Genomic DNA, 24,875 nt, shown 5'->3' with positions numbered 1-24,875 from the left:
AGCGAGTGTACGTCAGGGGCGGGGCTACAAAGGACAGATTCAGCGTCCTAACAGAGAGAAGATTCCTTTACTCGAGAATAAACCGTACCGGGTCAGCGACTAGCACTATGATTACACGGTTATAATAAGTCTGTTAGGAAAAGTGAAAACGTAATTTGTGGAATAATGATACGAACTTTCGGTACCGGATCTGTGTGTGCACGCTTATTGACACAGGGATCAAAGTATGCAACGTGCAGAGCTGCACACCACACCGGGTGAGAATAACAACAGCACTACAGAGTTATTGAAACAATACTATGAAACTATGACTTAGTATTAGTATTGTTATTGCAGAGTGATGCTGTAGTCAGAATGCATTCAATGACATTAGTTAAGGATGCACCGATATTAAAGTAAAAAGTTACCAAAAATGAAAATTCTGTCACTATTTATTCACCCCCATGTCGTTCCAAACTTGTATTACCCTCTTTCTTGTGTGGAACGTAAAAGAAGATATTTTGAAGAATGTTGGTAACCAACAGCTTTGGTTACCAATGGAGAAAAAAGGCAGAGATTTCACAAAATCTTCAGGCTGTTCCATAGAAGAAGGAAAGTCAAAAAGGTTGAAGCTGTTTTCTTTAAAGTTACAGACAATAACTGGTAAATGGCTGATATTATTATTTTTTGTCTAAATAAATTAAAAATAAAACACTACAAACTAAAATCAGACATCTTAAATGTTACAAATGAATTTAGGCATCACAGCATTATAATAAATTATATGAAAAAAAATAGATATTTATCATGCAGTTTTCTTTTCTTTTTTTACAGTAATATTAAAGGGGTCATATGATGCGATTTCAAGTTTTCCTTTCTCTTTGGAGTGTTACAGGCTGTTCGTGAATAGATAAGATCCTTAAAGTTGCAAAGACTAAAGTCTCAAACTTAACATGTCCCCACTGGATGCTACAAATGCCTCGTTTGTAATGGGTTTTATTGGTTTTGTATCATCGCTCCGGGACACGGCATCACAGTATGTTAAGGGCGTAACATTTCCATCACACGCTTGAGGTATTCGGCCAATCACAATGTAACGTAGTTTGTAGATCGGGAAGAAGGAGGCAGAACCGGCGAACATTTAAAGATTTTAATAAAATAAACAAACACAAAACAAAAGTAAAGCGGCAGCCCCTCGCGGACGACTGCCGCACACAAAATACAAAATAAACTCCAGGCCTGGTCCTCTCTCGTCTTTCACTGTCGTCCCTCCTCCTTTTTATCCTTCCGGAGCTCCTCCGTGAGACTCGAGACCGGTGAGTGGCGCAGGTGTCGCGCATTAGCAATTACTCCACCGGCCTCGCTCCGTTCCCACGGCTCTCGGCCCCGCCCCTCTCGTCACACACAACGCACTGGATAGCTGGCCAATCAGCTCGCTTTTCAGACCGATGAGCTTTGTAAAAATCGACGCGTTTCAGAAAGGCGGGCCATAGAGGAGAAACAATAATGTACAGTATGTGTAAAATAATGTGTTTTTTGAACCTTAAACCGCATTAAACACATTTCATTACACCAAATACACAAAATAATGTTCTTTTTTAGCAACGTCATTTGACACCTTTAAATTATTTAACATTAACATCAACTTTAAGTGAGCGCAAGATGACGACAAGGGTAATCAAAATGTATAAATAGAAAAGATGATCATGCACAGTTAAATATACAATATCGGATTACTAATATTATACCATTATATTGTGTAGCTCATTTGATGTTGCTGTTATTGGTGGAGGGATTGTTGGACTGGCCTCTGCCAGAGAGCTGATCCTCAGGCACCCAAACCTCACCTTTACTCTGCTGGAGAAAGAAAAGGAGCTTTGTAAGTGCGTGTTTGTTCTAGATACTTCTTCATATCTGCCCTGATTTCATATTCATTTCTTTTGTGTATTCCTTCCCGCAGCTCTCCATCAGACAGGTCATAACAGTGGTGTGATCCACTCTGGGATATACTACACACCAGGCTCTCTGAAGGCCCAGCTTTGTGTTCGTGGAGCCATGCTAACATATCAGTACTGCCAGAAGAAAGGTGTGCCTTATAAGAAATGTGGCAAGGTGAGAATGAGCATAGGCCCCCATAAAACCACAGATACCAAAGAGATTTGTTCCTGTAGTATCCAGTGTGTGTGTGTGTGTGTGTGTGTGTGTGTGACTTCAGCTTATCGTAGCAGTGGAGAGAGAGGAGATCCCCCGTCTGAAAGCTCTATATGAACGCGGTCAGGTGAACAATGTACAAGATCTCCGTCTGATTGACGCCAAGGCCATCCGAGAGAAAGAGCCGTACTGCAGGGTGAGTGACACGTGTTTGTGTGTTAATGAAAGATAGGGATCATAATCCATTGGTTTGATCAATAACCAGCAGATTGCTAAAGTGCTGTCATCAGGCCTTTACCTGATTCAGGTGACCTTAGGCCTGCTGTTTCAAACACTGAAATATTAACTTATTTATGACTATCATATATGCATTTATATTTTGTATAAGCTCAGTGGTTACGACAGTTAATGTTGAAGCTGGCCCTCACATACACTACCATTCGAAAGTTTGGGGTTGGAAAGATTTTTTGATGTTTTTGAAAGAAGACGACGTCAAATTGCAGCATTTATTTTATTAAAATACAGGAAAAATTGTAATATTGTGAAATATTTTTACAATTTAAAACAGCAGTTTTCTATTTTAATATATTTTAAAAATGTAATTTATTCCTGTGATGGCGAAGCTGAATTTTCAGCAGTCATTCATTACTCCAGTCTTCTTCAGTGTCACATGATCCTTCAGAAGTCATTCTAATATGATGATTTGGTGCTCAAGAAACATTTCTTATTATCATCAATATTGAAAACACTTGTACCAATAAATAGAAAGTTCAAAAGAACAGCATTTATTTGAACTATAAACGTTTTGCAACATAAGAAATGTCACTTCTGTTCAATTTATTGCATCCTTGCTTAATGTGTCCTTACTTAAAAGTATTGTTCTTTTTTAGTACTTTATTTATTGGCATTTATAACAAAATATATAAAAAATTGCAGCAAAAAGGAACATTAAAATAACAATCCCACAGTACTTTAAAAATATTTTTTAAATCCCATTTAGACAGAGACCATTCAAATGTCAAGAAATGTAATTAATCACTGTTTGTTTTGTTTATAGATATTTTTTTAAATATATAATACTACAATAACACACTATTAGTAATTAGAATTTCTGTTTGTCCAAGATGAATAAAAACAAATAGTTTCACAGATTATATTAGCAAATAAAGCAGAATTTCAGTTGTTTACCGGTGCACCCTTAAAGCCCCGGAATCTGCTGGGAACGGCTGATTTCAGCCAACCTGAGCCATTTTTGTGTTGAATATGGATCAGTCAGTCAGAGAATGGACTGTTCATGAAATAACGTATGGTATTTTTTTGTTTATACACAGGGCATCATGGCATTAGACTCTCCAAACACAGGGATTGTTGACTGGCAGTTAGTAGCTCTGACCTACGGTAAGGACTTCCAGGAAGCAGGTGGCACTGTGATAACTGACTTTGAAGCATCTGACATTAAGGTGGCAGCAGAAAGTGCAGCTGGGAGTGCTGAAGGTGAGTCACGTGACTAGCTCAATGTCTCAGACCTTCTTTTTTTCCCGTTAATATTACTGTATTCATCCCTTTATGTCTGTTTAGGTCTGAAATATCCCATTATCATCAAAAGCTCACAGGTGAGAAACTGATTTGTGTGAATGGTGTTTTTATGATCTTTTGGGTTGGTGTCTTTCTTAGTATGGCTGTGTTTGTGTGCAGGGGAAGGAGGTGAGGTGTCGGTTTGTGTTGACGTGTGGAGGCCTTTACTCCGATCGGCTGTCTGAGATATCTGGCTGTAGTTCAGAGCCCCGTATCGTTCCCTTCAGAGGAGATTACCTGGTGCTTAAGCCAGAGAAAAACTACCTGGTCAGGGGCAACATCTACCCTGTGAGCAGAAACACCCCACACAAACACATAATACACAGATATATGAGAACGTGTGTTTAAAGACTCTGTTTGTGTGCTGAGGTGCCAAACCCACGGTTCCCGTTTCTTGGATTCCATTTCACTCCTCGTATGGACGGTAGCGTCTGGCTTGGCCCAAACGCTGTGTTGGCTTTTAAACGAGAGGGGTATAAACTCTTTGACTTCGACACACAAGACTTCGTTAATGCGGTCTCCTACAGGTACATTGAAATACACTTTTGCATATAGAACGTCAAAAGTTTGGGGTCAGTAATATATATTTTTAAAGAAATTATCAAGAAGCGACAGTAAAAACATTTACAAAAGATTTCAATGTCAAAGAAATGCTGTTCTTTTGAACTTTCTATTCATCAATGAATCTTAAAAACAAAAATATTAAGCTGCAGCTGTTTTCAACATTGCTTATAATAAAAAATAAAAAAAGCATTAGATCAGGATATTAGACTGATTTTTGAAAGAATGTGACACTGAAGACTTGAGTAATGATGCTGAAAATTTAGCTTTGCCATCACAGGAATACATTGTGATTTATACATCATCTGAAAACTAGAATAAATAAGCTTTCCATTGACGTATGGTTTGTTAGGATAGGACAATATTTGGCCGAGATACAACTATTTGAAAATCTGGAATCTGAGGGTGCAAAAAAATCAAAATATTGAGAATATTGCCTTTTAAAGTTGTCCAAATTAAGTTCTTAGCAATGCATATTACTAATCAAAAATTATGTTTTGATATACTTACGGTAGCAAATGTACAAAATATCTTCATGGAACATGATCTTTACTTAATATCCTAATGATTTTTGGCATTAAAAAAAAAATCTATAATTTTGACCCATACAATGTATTGTTGGCTATTGCTGCAAATATACCCGTGCTACTTATGACTGGTTATGTGGTCCAGGGTCACAATTACATTTTAAAATATATTAAAATATAAATCACAGTTATTTTAAATTGTAATACTATTTCACAATATTACTATTTTTACTGTATTTTTGCTCAAGTAAATGCATGAGCATAAGATACTTAAAATAAAATAACAACAAAAAAATCTTACCCACCCCAAACATTTCAACAGTAGTGTACACTCATATTGACACATTCTCATACATAGATTGCACTTAAAGGAATATTCAAGGTTCAGTTTAGCTCAATCAACAACACTTGTGGCATAATGTTGATTACTACAAAAATGAATTGCACCCAGTTTTCTAGGTGAATTATCTGTGTTACAGTGAGACACTAATGATGGACATGGACTTACTGAACCCAGAATATTTCTTTAAATACATAGGTTTGTTCATTCTAGACAGCTCATGGAATTAAAAACAAGGCCCCTTCCTCATGTGTGTGTATGTAGGGGTCTGCAGAAGCTGGTAATGAAGAATATTGTGTATGGAATGGGAGAAATATATAGAGGTGTGTTTACCAGTGCTCAGGTAAAGAACCTGCAGAAGTTCATACCTGAACTGAGCCCCAGTGATGTCCTCAGGTACAGACACACAAACACTCTATTGAGAAAGATTATAAAAGTCATACATATTCTCATTTATTATCACAGTTGTCCTGCTTGTAAAAGTTTGCGCGTTTTGGTTTGTGCAGGGGGCCGTCTGGTGTGCGTGCACAGGCTTTGGATGCTGAAGGAAACCTGGTGGATGATTTTGTGTTTGACGGTGGGAAGGGAGAGCTGGGCAGCCGGATTCTGCATGTACGCAATGCCCCGTCACCCGCTGCGAGCTCCTCCCTGGCCATCGCTGAGATGATCGCTGATGAACTGGAGAAAAGATTTCAACTGTAGACATACCTCAGATGACGCTGCCATAACCTTTATTACACTCTCAGTCTTATACTTCAATTCAGAGGATAAAAGAATAATTATAGAAGAAGTTTTACTTTTATACTAGTGAGGAACAGTAATGATGTAAAGAGATTTCTGGTGCTCATTTCTAATGCATCTTCTGAAAATGATGCAGATTTTAGGAAATGTTGGGTAACATTTATGCCTTTAACATGTCTCTTAACATTGGTATGTCTTTGTAAATCTGATGATTTGTGAGGAAAAAGAACTGCCTTAAAATAATATACAAACGTAGTTGCCTCTTAAGAGAATGCATTCACTCCATATCTGAATTTGTCAAAATAAAGCATGACAAATTCTTTTAGTTGAAGGGTCTTCAAATCATATCTGACCTCTAATGTCTGAAGGAAGTTATTTAAAAACGGCTCTTCTGATTTGTTCATTGTAGAACCACTGTCTGTAACAATATTTGAAGGTCTGATTCTCCTTGTATTTGTAAATTAAATTTCCAGGATTCCAGAAGTTATAGAAGCTGAATGTTCTTTAGGGATCCCATTGTCTTAAACCAATGAATGTACATTATTTTTACAGTTGTTTGTGATTCACTGGACAAGGATTTATGTATATATATATATATATATTTGTACTTTAAATTTCTACATATAATATTTTAGACCTTGACATAACTATAAAAATGTATGCTCTTTATAGAAAGGCCCGTTAATATTTTGTATCTTTATATTATTGTAACATTTTATTATATTTGAATATTTTATTAATTTACATTTCTCTTTAATGTTTTGTTCATTTACATAACTTTTCCAGGTCTTGAAATCACACCTGGTTGTTCAGAGACGTTGAGATTGTACAGTTGTTGAGGAGGTGAAATATCTTGATTTTTTAAAAAGTTTATTTTAATGCTTGTCATATTTTAAATGTGATGCTGGACCACAAAACCAGTCATGAGTTGCACGGGTATATTTGTAGCAATAGCCAATTGTACATTGTATGGGTCAAAATTATCGATTTTTCTTTTATGCCAAAAATCATTAGGATATTAAGTATAGATCATGTTCCATGAAGATATTTCATAAATTTCCTATTGTAAATATATCAAAAAATAATTTTTGATTAGTAATATGCATTGCTAAGAACTTCATTTGGACAGCTTTAAAGGCGATTTTCTCAATATTTAGATTTTTTTGCACCCTCAGATTCCAGATTTTCAACTAGCTGTACTCGGCCAAATATGGTCCTATCCTAACTAACCATAAATCAACGGAAACCTTATTTATTCAGCTTCCAGATAATATCTAAATCTCAATTTCAAAAAATTAGAATTAAATCTTAAGGCCACTTTGGAGGTTTCCTGGTTGAGAACCCCCTTTCTAGAGCATAATTTGCTTAAGTTTACCCATAATAAAAAGTGTTTACATGATTTTACGTGACCATTCCGCTCTTGACCACACGATGGCAGTGGGTTGCTGGAAATTTGGGGGCTTTTTAGATTTATAGTAACTGAAATAATCGTGAAAAATAATAAATAATATTTGGAAGTACAACTGGCAAGGCGCTACGGTCTATGTAAACTTCTATTTAAAATTATTTAAGATTAATCAGTGCCGTTTACTGAAAGTCAAATACAATAGTTTCATTGTTTAAATACTTTTGGAATATACGCTTGAGTGTATGTGTGTTTATTGTTGCCAAAATAAGACGTCGCATGTATGTGCTATGTTGCTGCACTCACTCGCTGGTTCACTCCCTCTGGCCTGCGCAGATGCGGGAAGCGCGCGCAGTGAGCACTGAGCAGCTGTGATTACACCGTCATGGACACGAGCGCACCACATCGGAGTTGAATCGGGACGTTGCCAACAACAAAAACAAAGACATTACACACCGAATTTTCGTCAGATTACAGCGGATTCAGGCGTCGCTTTTGTGACTGGAATATGTCCAGCAGACGGACTCCAACAACATGACAGTGTCGCGCCGGAGAAACTCCTGCTCCCGCGCTTCATGAAGAGTCTCGAGGCCGCAGAGCCGCCGCGCTGCTCCGCCAGATGTGCTGCCGTTAACCGCATGCACAACACCGCCAGACGAACACCAGCCTGACGACACTCAACGCTTGCTTTTAACATTTCCCCCTCTGTAAAAGACATGACATCGGCTGTCCTGTTTGGGCGAACTGCCCGACTAGCATGTGCGGCTAATTTCGGTGTAACGTTATGTTAGCGGCTAATTAGCGCACGACGACCGCGACACTCCAACGGCTGTCAGGACAGAGACCCAGACACTTTTACACTCTTTAAAACTACTTAATTTGATTTACAAACAGTTTTTCCCCACAGAATGAGGTGTTTCGCGTGTCGGAAAGCCTTGCTGGCCCGTAAATGTGGTAGAGTTTGAGTTTGTTTTGAGTGTGCGTGCGCGCCGTGAGAGCGGCTAAACCTGGGTGGTTGTTCCCGGAGCTGGGAGCGCTCGGGGCCGATGCGGAGCAGCGCGGGCGGCGGCCGCAGGCATGCAGCACGACTTCGGCTCCAGCGAGGAGAACAGCGCGAGATGGCGAGGCCTGTTCGTGCAGGCGCTGCGAAAGGTACTGACCCTGTTCGGTCTGTCATTCACACTTCTCGTTATGTTTATATTGAATCTCAAGCGTAATGAGTGAGTTTTAAAAACTATCTCTGCAGAACTGAAATCTAGAGTTCTCTCGTATGATGATTTGCACAGCTGTGCGTAGTGTCTGCTTTGAGGTGTTCCTGAAGGATGCGGCTGTGCAAGATGCAAATAATGTTTCTTGAATTATATCATGGCCTAAACGCCATACAAGCACAGTTTCATAGTTGACACTTTGACACGACATGTCCTGTCTAGTGTCTAGTCTGGAGAGTTCAGTTGGTTGGTTTTTACTTTTTGATGGGCTTTACCTTTGACCAATGAGTCCAATGTTTAACTGTCATGCAATGTTAGTCCTTTTAAAAAATAAAAAATTACACTAACTGTGTGTGTGTGTATATATATATATATATATATATTATATATATATATATATATATATATATATATGCGCATACGCACACACATTCACACACACGAATTTATTTTTTTGGTCGTTTTATTTAAGATTGAGGGATTCCAGGGATTCCCTGCCAAAATAAATGAAAAATGTATTCCAGATCTCCCTTCTGTTTTCTTCTCACTACTGCAAGCAAAATATCTCAGTACCATCAGGGGACCGTGGGAGCAGATGGTGTGTGTGAATGTTTTTGGTTGTGAGAGAAAGAAAGATTTAGGCTGCATCTGATCTGATGCTGAAAATGATTTTTGCTTCCAACCAAACAATCCCTTAGAAATAAATGTGAAGTGAGTGACACACTAAAACTGAGGCAAATAAAGAACTTGAATTATAAACAACATATTCACAGATCATTACTTGAAGGGAAAGTTCAACAAAAAAATGAAAATTAATTTACTCAGTAATTTACTCACTCACATGTCATTCCAAACCTGTATGCCTTTCTTTCTTCTGTGAAGCATAAAAGAAGATACTTTGAGAAATATCTCAGTCTGGTTATTTTACAATGGAAGTCAATAGTAACCAAAATTGCAGTTCCAAATAATGTGTTCTGCAGAAGAAAGTCATAAAGGTTTGGAACGATATGAGGGTGAATAAATAATAACAGAATTATCTATTAGTCGATGCTCTGTTCCATGTAAGTTATATTATTCAAACCTACAGCGTCAAGATGTAAATATACAAAGCATCGCTTTTAAATATCATCCTGGATGTTTTCACTCTGGACGTACACTCACTAGCGCTCGCATCTCTCATTTTCTCTGCCTGCTCTCCCATTCTCCACATCAATACTTTTCTGTCTGCTACTATCATCCCCCCATCCCTGGAGAAGACAGAGGGGTAGAGTGTGTGTTTGTATCTGCGTGTGTGTGTATGTGTGTTGTGGGGTCCCAGTAGAGTAGCTCTCAGTGCCTAATGGAGGACGGCATGTAACCAGACACTAGAGCAGAGAGCACAAGCCATCTCTCATCTGTGTATTTGTGTGTGCGTGTGTGTATGTGCTTGCATGCATTTGCTTTGTGTTTTCAAGCAGTATTTCACAGTTTGACTGCAGAAGTGGATTAAATCTGTGTTTGAACCTGTGCTCGCCTTTAACCTTTCACCCGTCATAACACAAATGCTAATTTTTATTTTAGACTGCTACTGTTTGCACTCTCTCTCTGACACTTTTTCTCTTAACTGGTTTTGCCACACTACCTGAACAGACTGCATTCCTATTTCAGGACACAGCCTAGTAAGGTGGGAGGGGGATAAAATAGGAAATTGTTATTTTTTTGTTTCATTTGTCCACCAAACTGAGAGCTGAGAAGGTGTGTGCGTGTCTGCATATCAGTGTGTGTATGTCAGATGATGTCATGCTGCCTTTGTAATAGTGTGTATATCTATAAATGTGTGAGAGAGCTGTGATCAGAGCTTTTTTTATAACTATTTATTTTTATCGTTTTTTTTATGTGCATTTGTCTTGGTGATATCTGTGGTTCAGTGTTAGAAGGAAGTTATAACTTTGTTCTGTTTTTATATGTGCAGGTGCAGTTACAAGTGCATCCAAACCTGTCGGCTAAAGAAGATGCGCTCCAGCACATTGAGGCACTCATACTACAGCTCCTGAACAAGCTGTGTGTTACACAGCCCAGAACAATAGCTGATGTCGAGGTACACATTCAGACATATCAGTGATAGGCGGTGTTATGATATACTATATAGTGTACTATAAGGAGAAATGTGTCAACTGGCAGCAATTGTGCTATACAGATGGTGCTATTGGTGGGGATGACTGCTTTACATTATTTACAGTGGCAGTGATAAGCATACTTGGAGCAATGTAAAAAAATATCGAGTGGTACGTGTCCTAAACAATCAAGACTAAAGCGTGCAATTTGCATAATTTTCAATTGAGTGCCTGATGTATGTCTTCAAATGAGGCTCATCCATTCAAAATCTTCGAGTTTTAATTCTGACCTGTGCTGGCAAAATGAGTCGGAATGCGCACGGGCTAAATTTGAGCTACATGCAAAAAATAAGTGAAAAATTTCAAATTTGAGGTTTTTGCAAAAATTTGTTCATTAAGCCCTCGTCTAGCAATCCCAATGCTCCAAATAGCAATTAAACATCTAAAAGTGTCTTTATTTGTACGTTTTCTGAGAGGAGTACCTTTTCTCCGCTCGCTTCTCACGCTGACTGTTATCTGAAGTGTGTACATAAAGGCGCTTCCGACTGCACGCGATCCCCATACACATATACACAGATTTACAGTAGGCTAAATATATTTAAGTATTCACGCAAACATAATCTGTTATATCTTAAGTGAACGTTTGGGGAAAAATATTGTGTGGCTAACATTATATTTGATCAGTGCATTACACTATGTCTTAATATAGGCTGTCTGTTGCATTAATGTTAATCAAACAATAATAAAAAAGAGGGAATCACTCTCTGCTCTTGATTGAACTGCTTTTGTAGTTTTAATAATAAATTTTATTTGTAATGAGCACACTTAAGTGATTTTTACATTTTACTTTGTTTTTCTTACTTGAATGCTTATGTTTAGATGTAAAATGAAAAAAGTAATACACTATACACTTGTTTCTTTCTTATATTTGTTCTTTTTTTGCATCTTTTCTTATTTATAACAAACATAAATTAAAAATAGCTATATTGTGATTATTAACCTAGTAGTGATTATTAAGAAAAGAAGTGGCGGTTGCTAGGTGATTTTGCTTTGGAACCTTCAGAAAACTTTAAATCAGTTTTTCTCTAAATTTACTTTGCTGACTCCATCAACTTCAAACAGGTGTAGCTCAGTAATTTTTTTTTCAGATTCCAACAAATCATACATCATTTTGAAGGTATTTTAATGGAGAATATAAAAATAAAAATAACTCATTTTTGAAAATTTGCTCATTGTGACTCATTTTGCCAGGACAGGTCACAATTTTATTTTCAGTCTCTTGTATTTAACTTAAATATTACTTCATTTAAAGCTGTTTTTGCACTGATGCAGACATGTCATCATTTTTATGAAACATTAATATATATATATATATATATACAATGTCTATATAAATAGTTGTTGTTTCTTGAAAGGATGTTACGAGTGAAATTAAGAAAGAAATTAAATTTAGCGATGACATAAGACAATTAATGCAACTGTTTATTTTTAATGTGTCTGAAACATGGAGACATTTTTAATCCATAATTAAATTCTAAATTAAATCAAATTAAATTAAAAGATGGACAATTAATTAAGAAATGGCAATTAAGTCATTACAACCCTCTATGGACACTTTGGCAATTGAATCGCCATCACCATGTAAATTTTAGTTTACTTGCCAGACTGATATGCTATATGCATGTATGTGTTTAAATATATATAAACACACACACATGCATATATAGTATATCAGTCTGGCGAGTAAACTGAAAAATTATATATAATGTTTGTAAAATGATGGCACAGCTTTTAAAATATCTGAAAGTACATTCTTAACATCAGTCAGTCAAGCATTATATATGATATTCAAGTATTATTTAATGATAGAACTTTAGTAATTAGAATTAAAACCTTGTATGAATGCATGTTAGTCATTTTAACTTAAGTTAGGACTGGTGGTGCTGCTTTTTTGGTTATTCAATATTTCTGTAAAAAAAATGGGGAAAAACTAATACTGATAAGATAATAATAATTATAGTAATACTTAGAATTCTACTAATAAGAACGATATAAAAACGCACTAGGATTAATGAGCTGCTGGATTCATGAATATTAATCAGGTTGTGTGCGTTCGCTCGAACTGATTTGCTGAAATCAAAACTGGGACGATAATAGGTGAGCGCCAGCCAATGAGATTGTCGTTTGCGCATTAGTTCCGCCCACTACCAGAGACCCCGGCAGTTCTTTAAAGCTGAAAAATTCCAAAGGAACTCCGTTATTTTGACAGGAAAATACAGCAAAGAATATCGTTTACATGTAGCGCATCAATTCTGCATGTTATGTAAGACTCTCGCTCTCTTTGCGTGTTTGTGAGACAAAGCGACGGCGAGTGAAAATATATCTGTGCTAAACTTATACTTAGCCTCCAACTTGCGCACTGGTGAGTAAAATCTGAGAATTTATTAGCCATTGGCTAATATTAGACATCATTTAGTCACCCAGAGTGAAGATTTAGTCACACATGCGAGTGATTTACTCACAATGTAGAGGGTTGCATTGTAAGTCTCTGTTACACTAAATTTAATTTGAGTTCATCAGATCTGAAACCTGCTAAATATGTTGTCGCTGGCCCTAGGGTCAGTGATAAATCTAGCTCAAGATGATGCGAAGATTTACAAAACAATCTAATTTAAAATACATGTGTTAAGTTCTGAGAAATGTTGTTTATATTCATTCAAATGTAATGTTTCTTATTTCATTTTTAATTTATTTTACTGTGATACCATAATATTGTTATCTTAAAACCAAGTGATCTAAAGTTTTGTGATGCTCATTATTATGGTCTACAGGGATCTGTCATTTTATTTTTGTTCTTGTTGCTGTTATTTTCAAATATTATTATTATTTTATGCAAAGCTACTCTACTCCATTACACTAAAGAAATAGTCATAAAAGCTTTTTTCTGAATTAGTAGGTCTGAATACCAAGACCAATAAAGATTAACTACAAAAATGTTAGTGAATAGTTGAAATTGATTATTTTAATGTATTAACAGCATTGCTTTTGTGTGTGTTCCTTCAGGTTTTAATGGATATGTTCGATCAGGAAGAGGAGATGGGGCTGTTGTCTCAGAGTGTAGAGGAAGTGTCTTCCTCTGGTGTGCTCACATATGATGACTTTGTCCGTCTGGAGATCGCTGAGGAACGTCAGTATCTGCGGGAGCTCGATCTTATCATCAAAGTATTCCGCCAAGCCTTTACGTCCAGTAGCAAACACTTCTCCACTCAGGTGCGTTCTTCTGACCAATCAGAACATGTGAACTGATGTAAATATTCATACTGGCAGGGATAAGCTGTTTGCATTCTCTTTATCATCATTTATTCTCAGTTTTCTCTCTCTCCACTATGTGTGTAGGATGTGGAGCTGGCATTCAGTAATATTCTAGAGGTTCACGAGTTAACAGTTAAGCTGTTGGGTCTTATTGAGGATGCTGTAGAAATGACAGCCGACGGTAGTCCACACCCCCTTGTGGGCAGCTGTTTCGAAGACCTCGCTGAGGTACAGAAACTCATAAACACTCATGAGAGTCCAAAAATGAGAAATACCATCATATGATGTACCTTACCTGTACATCATATGATGGGCTAGGGCCAGCGACAACATATTTATAACAATGTACCTTGTTAGAAACGTTTGTGTGTATATCTGTTGTGTACAGGAGCAGGCGTTTGATCCCTATGAGACACTCTCTCAGGACATTCTCTCTAAAGAATTCTGTCAACATTTCAACACTCTGATGTCCCACCCTACGGTTGCTCTGTACTTCCAGGTCAGCACCAACACTGGCCTCTGATTGGTTCATCTTTTTTCTATGGCACGTAACCAATAAATTTGCAATATTAAAATTCTACCATTTTGTCTAAATAAATTAAAAATAAAAACAGTTAATGTTTCACTTTAAATTTATGTGGCACAACATTATAATGCACAGTATGAAAAATGGATATTCATTTTGAGATTTGCTAAAGATTACATTTAACAGTGTTATTAAATTACTAACATATTTTTACGGCAATGTTAAACTAAATGGGGGGGGAAAATATGTGGAAAGAAACATGCACAATTAAATATCCAATTTTAACAGATACCAGTAAATTAAAGTAAATAATACTGGTTGATAACAGGTAGTGTCATTTTAGTATTATTTATATGCTTTTTAAGTATTTATTAATATTTGAATTAGCTTTACTGTCATATTTTCATGTTTAAAGTTTTAGTAATATTGTTTTGTGCTTTTTTTTTATATCTATATATATTTCTGTATAGCTTTGATTTAAATTAGTTTTAGTAATTTTAGTACTAAAACTTATTTTATTCCAGTGAGTTGCCCAGGCAGCATTTCTGATTTTCAGTTATATGTTTTAATAGTTTTTCATCTGATATTTGTTTTAGTTTTTGTTACCAATAACAACACTGATAATTGATATATACCTGCATACCTAAAAAATGTAAACCTGTTTAAAAAAAAAAAAAGACAATATCTTCAGACACTGAGGATTGTCTTTCATTTTTATTTTTTTTGTTTCAAACTACTTTTTGTAGAGATATTGTTTATTATGTAGGTTAGTGTTGTATGGATCAGTTTCATGTTTGCTTCACTTTTATCCAGTACAGTGCCTCTTAGAAGTGACAAATTTAAAACGCTGCTTTTAGAGTTTTGCTAATTAAGACCTGTTCTTTCATTAGTCGAACTTGGAAATCATATGTACCACATTTTGAAGGCAAATAATCCAATCTAAAAAGACTTGTGGGGACAGGGAGAGGGCGGGCGTTGGAATCAAAGCCTTCATCTCTGCAGGCATGAGCTCAGATGTTCTCTCTCCTGTGGTGTGTTTCTGTGTGTTTCAGTCAATTGCAGAGGGTTTTAAGGAGGCAGTGCAGTATGTGCTTCCTCAGTTGATGATGGTTCCCGTTTACCACTGCATGCACTACTTTGAACTGTTACAGGTGAGTACTAAACACACTTCACACTCAGTCAGTAACCTACAGCTGTGTAATGTGTTATTTAAGGTTTGTGTGTCATTGTCTCTGTAGCAATTGCAGGAGTGCAGTGAAGACCAAGATGACAGAGAGTGTTTAAAACAGGCTCAAACTGCACTGATCAACCTACAATGCAGCATTGAACGCATATATGCTAAGCACCAACCACGGCGCAAACAAGGGTAACACAAACACCAGGGCTTGCACAACCATGTGTCTGTACCAAATCCCATTTTCATCTTTCTTTTTTGTGACTTTCTTTTTTAGGGAGCCGCTGTATCGGTTATATAGTCGTGCATCTCGCAGCAAGCAGGCAGCAATAAAGCGTATGAATGACATCCAGAGGAGTATTGATGGCTGGGAGGGCAGAGATATCGGCCAGTGCTGCAGCCAGTTCATCATGGAGGGGGCGCTCCTACGGGCCGGAGCCAAGCACGAACGGCACAACTTCCTGTTCGACGGTCTCATGATAAGCTGCAAAGCCAACCAGAGCTCTAGGTTGCCGGGCGCAGGCAGTGGGGCGGAGTTTCGTCTGAAAGAGAAGTTTGTTCTACGCAAGTATCGCATTGTAGATCGTGAGGATTCACCAGAGTTTCGGCACGCATTTGAGCTGGTGGGTCGCGAGGAAAGCGGTGCCGTGTTCAGCGCACGTTCAGCGGAAGAGAAGAGTGCATGGATGGCCGCGCTTGTCACGCTGCAGTATCGGCCCACTCTGGACCGCATGCTGGACACAGTCCTGCACCACGAGGAACAAGCACAACCGCTGAGACTGCCGTCACCGGATGTCTACCGGTTTGCCATACAGGATTCTGAGGAGAACATTGTATTTGAGGAGCGAGCGCAGCGCAAGACTGGAATCCCTATTATTAAGGCCGGGACAGTAGTCAAGCTTATTGAGAGACTGACGTACCACATGTATGCAGGTACAGAATAAAACACTCCTTTAGATCAAAAGGTTTTTAAGAAAGAAATTCAGTCAAAGGTCTCCAAACTTTTGCCTACCAGTGTGTTCATTTGTGTGTGTCCTTGGGTGCCTTTTATTATAAGTACTGTTCTTCTTTTCTACACAGACCCAAATTTCGTGCGTACGTTTCTTACTACGTACCGTTCTTTCTGTAAACCACAAGACCTGCTCACACTACTGATTGAAAGGTAAAGCACACATGTTGAGTCAATGAGAAGAGAGGAATTCTGTTAAATTATTCACAGCTCTGCCATCTCTCTAAAATGTTGGCATGTCCATCTGGGAGTTTGTTGCATTTACACGTATTGGTTTGTAAAGTTAACTTTGTCTGCTGTTTCTTTTTGTGTTTCCCTTTCATGTTAGGATGTATAGTATATGCATGCGATTTAGTTTTAATTGTTTCCCCATGATGCTTCAGGATTGAGATTCCAGAGCCAGAACCATCAGAAGCAGACCGAGAGGCACTTTGGAATGGAGAGCAACCAATGGCGGCCGAGCTTCAGAGATTTCGCAGAGAATATGTGCAGCCTGTCCAACTCCGGTAAAACACACACGTTCTCATAGCACACCCATATATGACACACTCATGATAATATAACAATTTAAAATAACTTTTCGATTTCTATTATATATCTTAAAAATGCTATTTATTCCTGTAATGGCAAAGCTTAATTTTCAGCAGCCATTACTCCAGTCTTCAGTCACGTGATCCTTCAGAAATCATAAAATTTTATGAAATGTTGATTTGGTGCTCAAGATACATTTCTTCTTATTATTCTTATTATTATTATTATTATATACTATACTATTATAACTTAAAGGGGTCATATGATGCGATTTCAATTTTTTCTTTCTCTTTGAAGTGTTACAAGCTCTTGGTGCATAAAGAAGATCTGTAAAGTTTTGCATAAACACATTTCATTACACCAAATACACAAAATAATGTTCTTTTTAGCAACATCATATGACCCCTTTAATGAACCCAAACTTTTGAATGGTAGTGTGTGTGTGTATATATATATATATATTTATATATTATTTTTATTTTTTTTGTTTTTTTAAGACTCAATCATCCTGTTGTTGCTTCATCTTGTGCTCGTTTCAGTCAATGTCACCACACACAGTCCTGCTGTCCATCAACACTAATAGTGTCTGTGAGCTCGTCGGTCTGATGTCTGTATGTGTGTCATTAGGGTTCTGAATGTATTCCGTCAGTGGGTAGAACATCACTTTTATGACTTTGAGAATGATCCTGAACTCAGCTGTGGACTTGAAGAATACCTCACCAGCACCACACAACTTAGAGGTACGTACACACACTCTAACAATGCTGAGTGTCCACGCATGATACTCATACATACACACATACTCAATGAGACACACTCAAGTTTAGAGACTGATAATCTGTTTTAAAGGTAAATCGATGCGCAAGTGGGTGGAGTCTATCATCAAGATCATGAGGCGGAAGAAACAAACTCAATCTAATGGCATCAGTCACAACATCACCTTTGAGAGCCCACCTCCTCCTATTGAATGGCACATCAGCCGTCCCGGAAGCATTGACACCTTTGACCTCATGACCCTTCATCCAATAGAAATTGCTCGTCAGTTAACACTTCTAGAGTCTGATCTGTACAGGTGAGCAAATCAGAACTATAAGAATGTATAAGAAAGACAGTACATTGACTTATTATTGTTCATTTGTGTGCTTAGAGCCGTTCGTCCATCTGAGTTGGTAGGAAGCGTTTGGACAAAAGAAGATAAAGAGAAGAATTCTCCAAATCTGCTGAGGATGATTAGACACACAACCAACCTCACACTGTGGTTTGAAAAGTGAGTAACTAGCACATAGCCAACTGCATCATCTCCATAAATAGTACAACACATTTTATGTTGAAGAAAAACATCATCTTCAATCTTGATGTTATCGATTCTGTAAGTGAATTCTTTGTTTCTCTCTGTCACTCAGGTGTATAGTAGAGGCTGAAAATGTGGACGAGAGGGTTGCTGTATTCTCTCGTATTATTGAGATCCTGCAGGTGTTTCAAGAGCTCAATAACTTTAATGGAGTTTTGGAGATTGTAAGCGCCATCAACTCAGTACCGGTGTATCGTCTCGACCACACGTTTGAGGTGACCTGTTCGTTCATTATGCACTCATAGTGTGAATCAGAATAGTAATTTACTGATAATAATGGAATATGTGGTTATGCTGTGTATATGTAGGCCGTGCCTGAGAGGAAGAGGAGGATTCTGGAGGAAGCTGTTGAACTCAGTCAGGATCATTTTAAGAAATACCTCGCCAAGCTCAAATCCATCAACCCACCTTGCGTACCTTTCTTTGGTAAGAGAAAGAGCTGCTTTGTAACAAACTAGCATGTATTTACAAATGCACTAAGTTTGGGGTAGTAAGGTTTTTTTAATGTTTTGGAAGAAGTCTTTTGTGCTTACTAAGGCTGCATTTATTTTGTCAAAACCGTAAAAACAAACAGTAATATTGTGAAATATTATTACAATTATTACAAAATAACTGTTTCAATTATGTATTTTGAAATTTAAGTTATTCCTGTCATGGCAAAGCTGAATTTTCAGCAGTCATTACTCCAGTCTTCAAAAAATGTTGTGTTGCTTGATATTTTTGTGGAAACCAATTCTTGGATGAATGGAAAGTTCTGAAAAACAGCCTTTATTTCAAAGAGAATGCTTTTGTAACATTATGAATGTCTTTACCATAACTGTTGATCAGTTTAATCTGTCCTTGCTGAATAAAAGTATTAATTTCTTTCTTTCAAATCTTACTGACCCCAAACTTTTTAGCAGCATTGTACACGTGTGTGTATTTGTGTGTATGTGATGTTTCCTGTCTGTCTGCTTTGTGTATTCAGGCATCTACCTGACTAACATTCTGAAGACTGAAGAGGGAAATCCAGATTTTCTAAAACGTGATGGAAAAGAACTGATCAACTTTAGCAAAAGGCGCAAAGTAGCAGAAATCACTGGAGAAATCCAGCAGTACCAGAACCAACCCTACTGCCTCAAAGTAGAACACGATATAAAGGTCTGTATGTTCATTACTCACTCGCACTTTTTTCCTCTACCTCCATCTAGTTCTTATGATGTTAAGAAGAGTTTGTTTGTCTTGTAGAGGTTTTTTGAGAATCTGAATCCAATGGGAAACATGAGCGAGAAGGACTTTTCTGACTACCTGTTCAACAAGTCTCTAGAGATTGAACCACGGAACTGCAAACAGCCACCCAGATTTGTGAGTTTTGTTGTTGTTGTTAAAAACACTGTTTATATATATATATATAATAATAATAATAATAATACATTTTATTTATAACACCCCTTTAGAACAGTAGTTGGAACAGGGTCAAGAATACAAGTGGTTGAATTCATTGTCAACACTAATTTTGAGATGTCATCAGTGGTAATTGTTGCAAAACTAGAGAACAGAACCATAGGAATACTTGGTGGAAGAACCTCCGGAAGCACAGAACTAGGGAGAGAACCAATAGACCTATAAATAGATTCAATTTTATCCTCAAAATAATTAAGAAATTTATTACACTGCTGAACAGAAGAACATGTGGGTGACTTGTTTGGTTTTAAAATTGTCTTAAAATATAAAATGTCTAAACTTATCATTTTTAATTATTAAATAATTAAAACAAACAAAAAAATGATTACATTCACATTTATTGACGGCGTCAATTTATTTATTTGGCAGCAATGTTTTTTTGTTTTGTTTAAACTTTATAGTTTATTTGGTGAGGTTGTTTATTTATAAATTTTTATATATTTTATTTATTTATTTATTTTTGACTTTTTGGCTTAAATTTATACATTTTAGCCTGGAATTATACAATTAAAGCTAAAAAATAAAAGTAAGAATAGTAGTAATATAAACAAAAAAAATCTCACTAATCGACTGGACATTATATTGGAAATGATTTTTGTGTGAAATGTTTTCTAACCCGTTTTTCTATGTATACATTTCATGTTGCTGCTTGTCATATAGACAAGTTCTGACTAATCAATTTTGAAAATATGTAGTTTAGCCCATCCTTATTACGGATCCATGGCTTCTTTCTGAACATTGATGGTACGAGAAAGAATTCTTCAAGAGATTAATCTCTTGACATGAATATAATAGAGCGATAATGTTGTGTTTTCACTGTGTTCATGAGTTATGTGAGGTGGTTTAAGTTTATAACAGTATGCTGGTTTTACAACTGAGTGTGTTGTGTCCTATAGCCCAGAAAGACTACGTATTCTCTGAAGTCTCCTGGCGTGCGGCCGGTGCGGCAGGCATCAGGAGGAGGAGGGACGCTGAAAGGTCACCCAGTGCCATTAGAACGAGAACCACCTCACAAAATCACCTTCAGGAGCATCGCAGAAACCGAATCTGAGACTCCCGCTTCTCTCCCCACCTCTCCAAACACACCCACACCTCCACAGTCTGCCAGCTCTGACCTCAACTCTGTGTTCATTGAGCCTGACCTGAGCAGCTCCTATGGTGAGAGAGGGGAGTGGCTGTAACTCAATGGTTAAGGATCAGCTAGTAAAATAGTGCATAATTTTTTCCCTATACATGCTTAAATGGCTTTTTGTTTGTTTTTCTGCAGGTAACAACACCATATTTGCCCCAGTTTTGCTGCCTCAGTCCAGTAAGTGTGAAGTCCTAATTTTCCTCAAGCAGATCTCTCTTTCTTTGTGACAGACTGTAAGACTATGTGATTTCTCTCTTTGTCAGAGTTTCAGTCTGTGTCGTGTGGCAGTTTACACCATTTGATGGGCGATGAGCTACTTAAACCCCCTCCATTACCTCCCCGCAGGAAAGATACCGCTTCAGAGACCAAGGTGACTTGCATAGTATTGAGGAAGTTACTTTGAAACTATACATGCTATAATGTCCACACACTGAATATAAAGATCCAAAAACTTTTTTTTTCCAAATAAGAAGTTTTTGGAGCTTTAATTTTCAGTGTGCGGACATTGTTTTTGTTTATTTAATTTTCTTTTTTTGTCCTGCACTTGAACTCAATTTTTGGGTCTTTTTGGATATGCACACCTTTTTGCATTTCTTTGAAACTATACATGCTGCTCATGATTTAAAGAGTTGAGAACATGGCTACAAACAGCTTTTAACAAAATATTTTACAAAAAAATGGAAACATTTTAATTATTCCTTCTTTTTTTTTTTACTTTATTTGTGAGTTTTAGGACAATATTACAAAGAAAAAGAAAACAAAGCAGAACAAAAGACAAGATCAACTTAATAATACAATAGATAAATTATAATAATGATAACTTTAAAAAAAAAAAAGGGGGTAAATAAAAGTGTGGCTTAGGAAAACAATCAGTATGATACAATAGTTGAAGAAAAACAAAAAAAATGCTAGAACTAAGATTCCGTCTATGTCCGACAATGAAACGTGTTCCCTGACATATTGCTTGAAAGGGTCCCAAGCTTTATTAAACTGGTTAGATGGGCCTCTTATAGAATGTTTGTTTTTCTCCAACTTAAAAAAAAAAAAAAAAAAAGGACATCACGAATTCATTGTGTTGGAGTTGGAGGCCTCTGATCCTTCCACTTTAGCAATATTAGTCGTTTGGCTAACAGCATGATAAAAGCTATACAATCAGACTGTATCTTTGTAAGATTATATGATACGGGAGTAATTCCAAAAATGGCTGAGAGGGGAGATCGATTTACCTAAAAAAAACAGAGACAATTTCAAAAACAGTGTACCAGAAACCCCTAAGCTTTATACAGGGCCAAAACATATGTGCATGAGAGGCTGGGATAAACCTACAGCGATCACAGGAAGGATCTATATGCTGAAAGTGCTTAGATAGTTTCAACTTTGTCCAGTGTGCACGATGTACAACTTTGCACTGCAGAAGTCCATGTCTTGCACAGACTGAAGACTTGTGTATTCTATATAAGACTGATTCCCAGTCCTCATCAGAAATAACCATTTCTAAGTCATCTTCCCACAAAGCTTTTATTTGGGAGAGGGATGTATAGAGTGGGGCCAAAATTTTACAGTAAAGTGTCGATATGATGGCTTTCCATCTTGGAGGGTCCTCCAATAAATGATCAAATGGGGAACATGGAGGCGGAGCAGGGAACTGAGGGAACATTTTGCGCACAAAGTCACGAATTTGGAGGTAGCGGAAAAAATTATTCTTAGGAATATGAAACCGCTCGCACATCTGCTGAAATGAAAGCCCCCTCATGGTACAAGTCATTAATTTCCCTAATGCCTTTAGCATACCAAGATGTAAAAGACTTATCAATTATTGAAGGGTCGAAGACATGATTAGAGTGAATAGGAGATTTAGGGGACATAGTTTGCCATCCGAAATGACGTCTCATCTGTTTCCAGATTTCAAGTGTAGATCTTACAAGTAGGTTTTTAGTAAATTTGTCGCAGGGAAAGGAAAGAGGAGCGTAAACTAAAGCTGCTAGGGAAGAAGGCAAGCATGAGGCAGATTCAATGGCTATCCATGATAGGGCATCATCCCCCGGATCTTCATATAGCTAGTGGAGTATAGGGCGAATATTTGCGGCCCAATAATAACATTGAAAATTAGGCAAAGGCATTCCGCCCAGTGACTTAGGATGCTGCAGAAGACTTTTACTCATTCTAGCAGGTTTTCCATTCCATATAAATGAGGTGAGAGCGCTATCCAGCCTACGAAAAAATTAGTTTGTAATAAACACTGGGATGCACTGAAACAGATAGGTGAACTTAGGCAGCACATTCATTTTAATAATGGGAGCGAGGCCCAACACTTTAAATCCTGTTCAACTCCTGTTCCAATAAATGGGGGAAGTTCTCAGTAAAAAGTTTAGAAAAAGTATTAGGCACACGTATACCAAGGTATGTAAATGAGTGGTAAACTTTAAAAGGGAAAGAAGAGGTAGAGAGCTCCCGGGCAGCATTATGGATAGGAATTTCACTTTTCTGTAAATTCAATTTATAGCCAAAGAGCTATAAAGGATCCTTGCTGTCTATGGGAGAGTCAGAGAGCTCTCGGATTACATCAAAAATATCTTAATTTGTGTTCCGAAGATGAACGGAGGTCTTACGGGTTTGAAACGACATGAGGGTGAGCAATTAATGACAGAATTGTCATTTTTGGGTGAACTATCCCTTTAAATTAGACCTGTTGAAATGTATTATACAAGCTACTGTTACTTTAACTGTTTAAGCAAATTATAGAGCGCCCATTTAGAGTGGTACAGTAAACACAACCAAGGCAAGTTTATTTATATAGCACATTTCATACACAATGGTAATTCAAAGTGCTTTACATAAAAGGAAGTAAAATAATCATTTTTTATTTTCTGGTTCTAATCCTGGCAGCAGCGTTCTGGATGAGCTGCAGCTGTCTAATAGTCTTCTTGGGAACCAATGCTAGTATTAGTATCAGTGCATCCCTACCTTTATGGTTTCATGAACTTTCTGAACAAACTTTAATTTACTAGACTGAATCAAACTTGTTGCAGCATTGTAGTACATAGGGGTGGGTGATATGGCAAAAATGTATTTCAGGTGGGATTATGATCTAGGCTTCTCACAATTCTTTTTCAAGTTGGATTTGAGACTTTTTTTTTTTTAAGTTACTGAGTTAGTACAACCAAACAAATTTCCCTATTAAAAAATGTAGTCATACAAGGTAAAAAAAAAAAAAAAAAAGCACATACCCATAATACATATTACTTTTAGCATTTGTGACACTTATTTTGTTGTATTTTGTTTTTTCTCTAATTCATTATTTAAAAAATGAATTGCAAATTATTAGCATAATTAGAGTGAAAAGTTGAATTGAAAACAGTATTATGAATTTCAGAATGTCTTTGTTTGGTTTGTCCTGTTTTTGCTTTACTAAGATATTTAGTCAATTTCACAGGCTTTCATCATTGCATCACGTTGTGCCGTCACATTTACACAAGTGCATTCTGTCCTCTCTTAAGTTGAGTTCTAGGCCTGAAAGTCCTCCCGCCATTCCACCACGACAGCCTCCTCCTCCTCGCCTGCAACCACGTGTCCCAGTACTCAACGGGCCGACAGACGGGCCGCTGCCGAGCCCCCCGCCCCCTCCGCCCCGTGATCCCCTGCCGGACACACCTCCGCCAGTTCCACAGCGACCGCCGGAGATCTTCATCAACTACCCAGTGAACATGCAGCCGTCTCCAGGAGGCCGTTTCCACTGGGACTTCATCAGCTTGCCCAGCACTCCCAGCACCCCTCCCGGCACGCCCTCGCCCCGCATTCCGCCCCCCGGCACGCCTTC

General features: G+C 37.5%; 2 protein-coding genes across 2 annotated transcripts in view; both read left to right on the top strand.

Annotated features, from left to right (window-relative positions):
* The first annotated feature begins 9 nt into the window (after nt 1–9).
* On the top strand, nt 10–6,362 carry l2hgdh (L-2-hydroxyglutarate dehydrogenase). Its single transcript, XM_016508739.1, has 10 exons — nt 10–257; nt 1,743–1,858; nt 1,940–2,091; nt 2,195–2,326; nt 3,462–3,624; nt 3,709–3,743; nt 3,826–3,993; nt 4,075–4,232; nt 5,398–5,529; nt 5,640–6,362. Exons 1-10 carry the CDS (start codon nt 166–168, stop codon nt 5,833–5,835), a joined length of 1,344 nt encoding a protein of 447 aa, XP_016364225.1. The 5' UTR covers nt 10–165; the 3' UTR covers nt 5,836–6,362.
* A 1,244-nt stretch (nt 6,363–7,606) lies between these two features.
* LOC107705364 (son of sevenless homolog 2-like) overlaps nt 7,607–24,875 on the top strand; it is a 19,289-nt gene continuing 2,020 nt past the window's right edge. Inside the window, exons 1-21 of the mRNA XM_016508622.1 lie at nt 7,607–8,431; nt 10,439–10,564; nt 13,644–13,850; nt 13,977–14,120; nt 14,281–14,391; nt 15,471–15,569; nt 15,657–15,784; nt 15,870–16,525; nt 16,673–16,754; nt 16,985–17,107; nt 17,760–17,872; nt 17,982–18,204; nt 18,280–18,399; nt 18,536–18,698; nt 18,792–18,909; nt 19,451–19,623; nt 19,711–19,827; nt 20,823–21,084; nt 21,194–21,235; nt 21,322–21,428; nt 24,556–24,851. Coding sequence (XP_016364108.1) covers nt 8,357–8,431; nt 10,439–10,564; nt 13,644–13,850; nt 13,977–14,120; nt 14,281–14,391; nt 15,471–15,569; nt 15,657–15,784; nt 15,870–16,525; nt 16,673–16,754; nt 16,985–17,107; nt 17,760–17,872; nt 17,982–18,204; nt 18,280–18,399; nt 18,536–18,698; nt 18,792–18,909; nt 19,451–19,623; nt 19,711–19,827; nt 20,823–21,084; nt 21,194–21,235; nt 21,322–21,428; nt 24,556–24,851 — 3,485 coding nt within the window. The 5' untranslated portion in view covers nt 7,607–8,356. The remainder of the gene's footprint in view (nt 8,432–10,438; nt 10,565–13,643; nt 13,851–13,976; nt 14,121–14,280; nt 14,392–15,470; nt 15,570–15,656; nt 15,785–15,869; nt 16,526–16,672; nt 16,755–16,984; nt 17,108–17,759; nt 17,873–17,981; nt 18,205–18,279; nt 18,400–18,535; nt 18,699–18,791; nt 18,910–19,450; nt 19,624–19,710; nt 19,828–20,822; nt 21,085–21,193; nt 21,236–21,321; nt 21,429–24,555; nt 24,852–24,875) is intronic.

The sequence above is a fragment of the Sinocyclocheilus rhinocerous genome, unplaced genomic scaffold, assembly GCF_001515625.1.
Source record: "Sinocyclocheilus rhinocerous isolate Xijiao unplaced genomic scaffold, SAMN03320098_v1.1 scaffold564, whole genome shotgun sequence".
Lineage (NCBI taxonomy): Eukaryota > Metazoa > Chordata > Actinopteri > Cypriniformes > Cyprinidae > Sinocyclocheilus > Sinocyclocheilus rhinocerous.
The sequence above is the reverse complement of the archived record's forward strand: the minus strand, read 5'-3'. Positions and strand labels throughout refer to the sequence as shown.

Bases quoted from the DNA above. Each gene is read 5' to 3' on its own strand.
- l2hgdh (XM_016508739.1), top strand. From the start codon at position 166: ATGATACGAACTTTCGGTACCGGATCTGTGTGTGCACGCTTATTGACA. The intron at 3,744-3,825 runs GTGAGAAACTGA...GTTTGTGTGCAG, and splicing joins TTATCATCAAAAGCTCACAG to GGGAAGGAGGTGAGGTGTCG. The intron at 4,233-5,397 runs GTACATTGAAAT...GTGTGTATGTAG, and splicing joins GTTAATGCGGTCTCCTACAG to GGGTCTGCAGAAGCTGGTAA.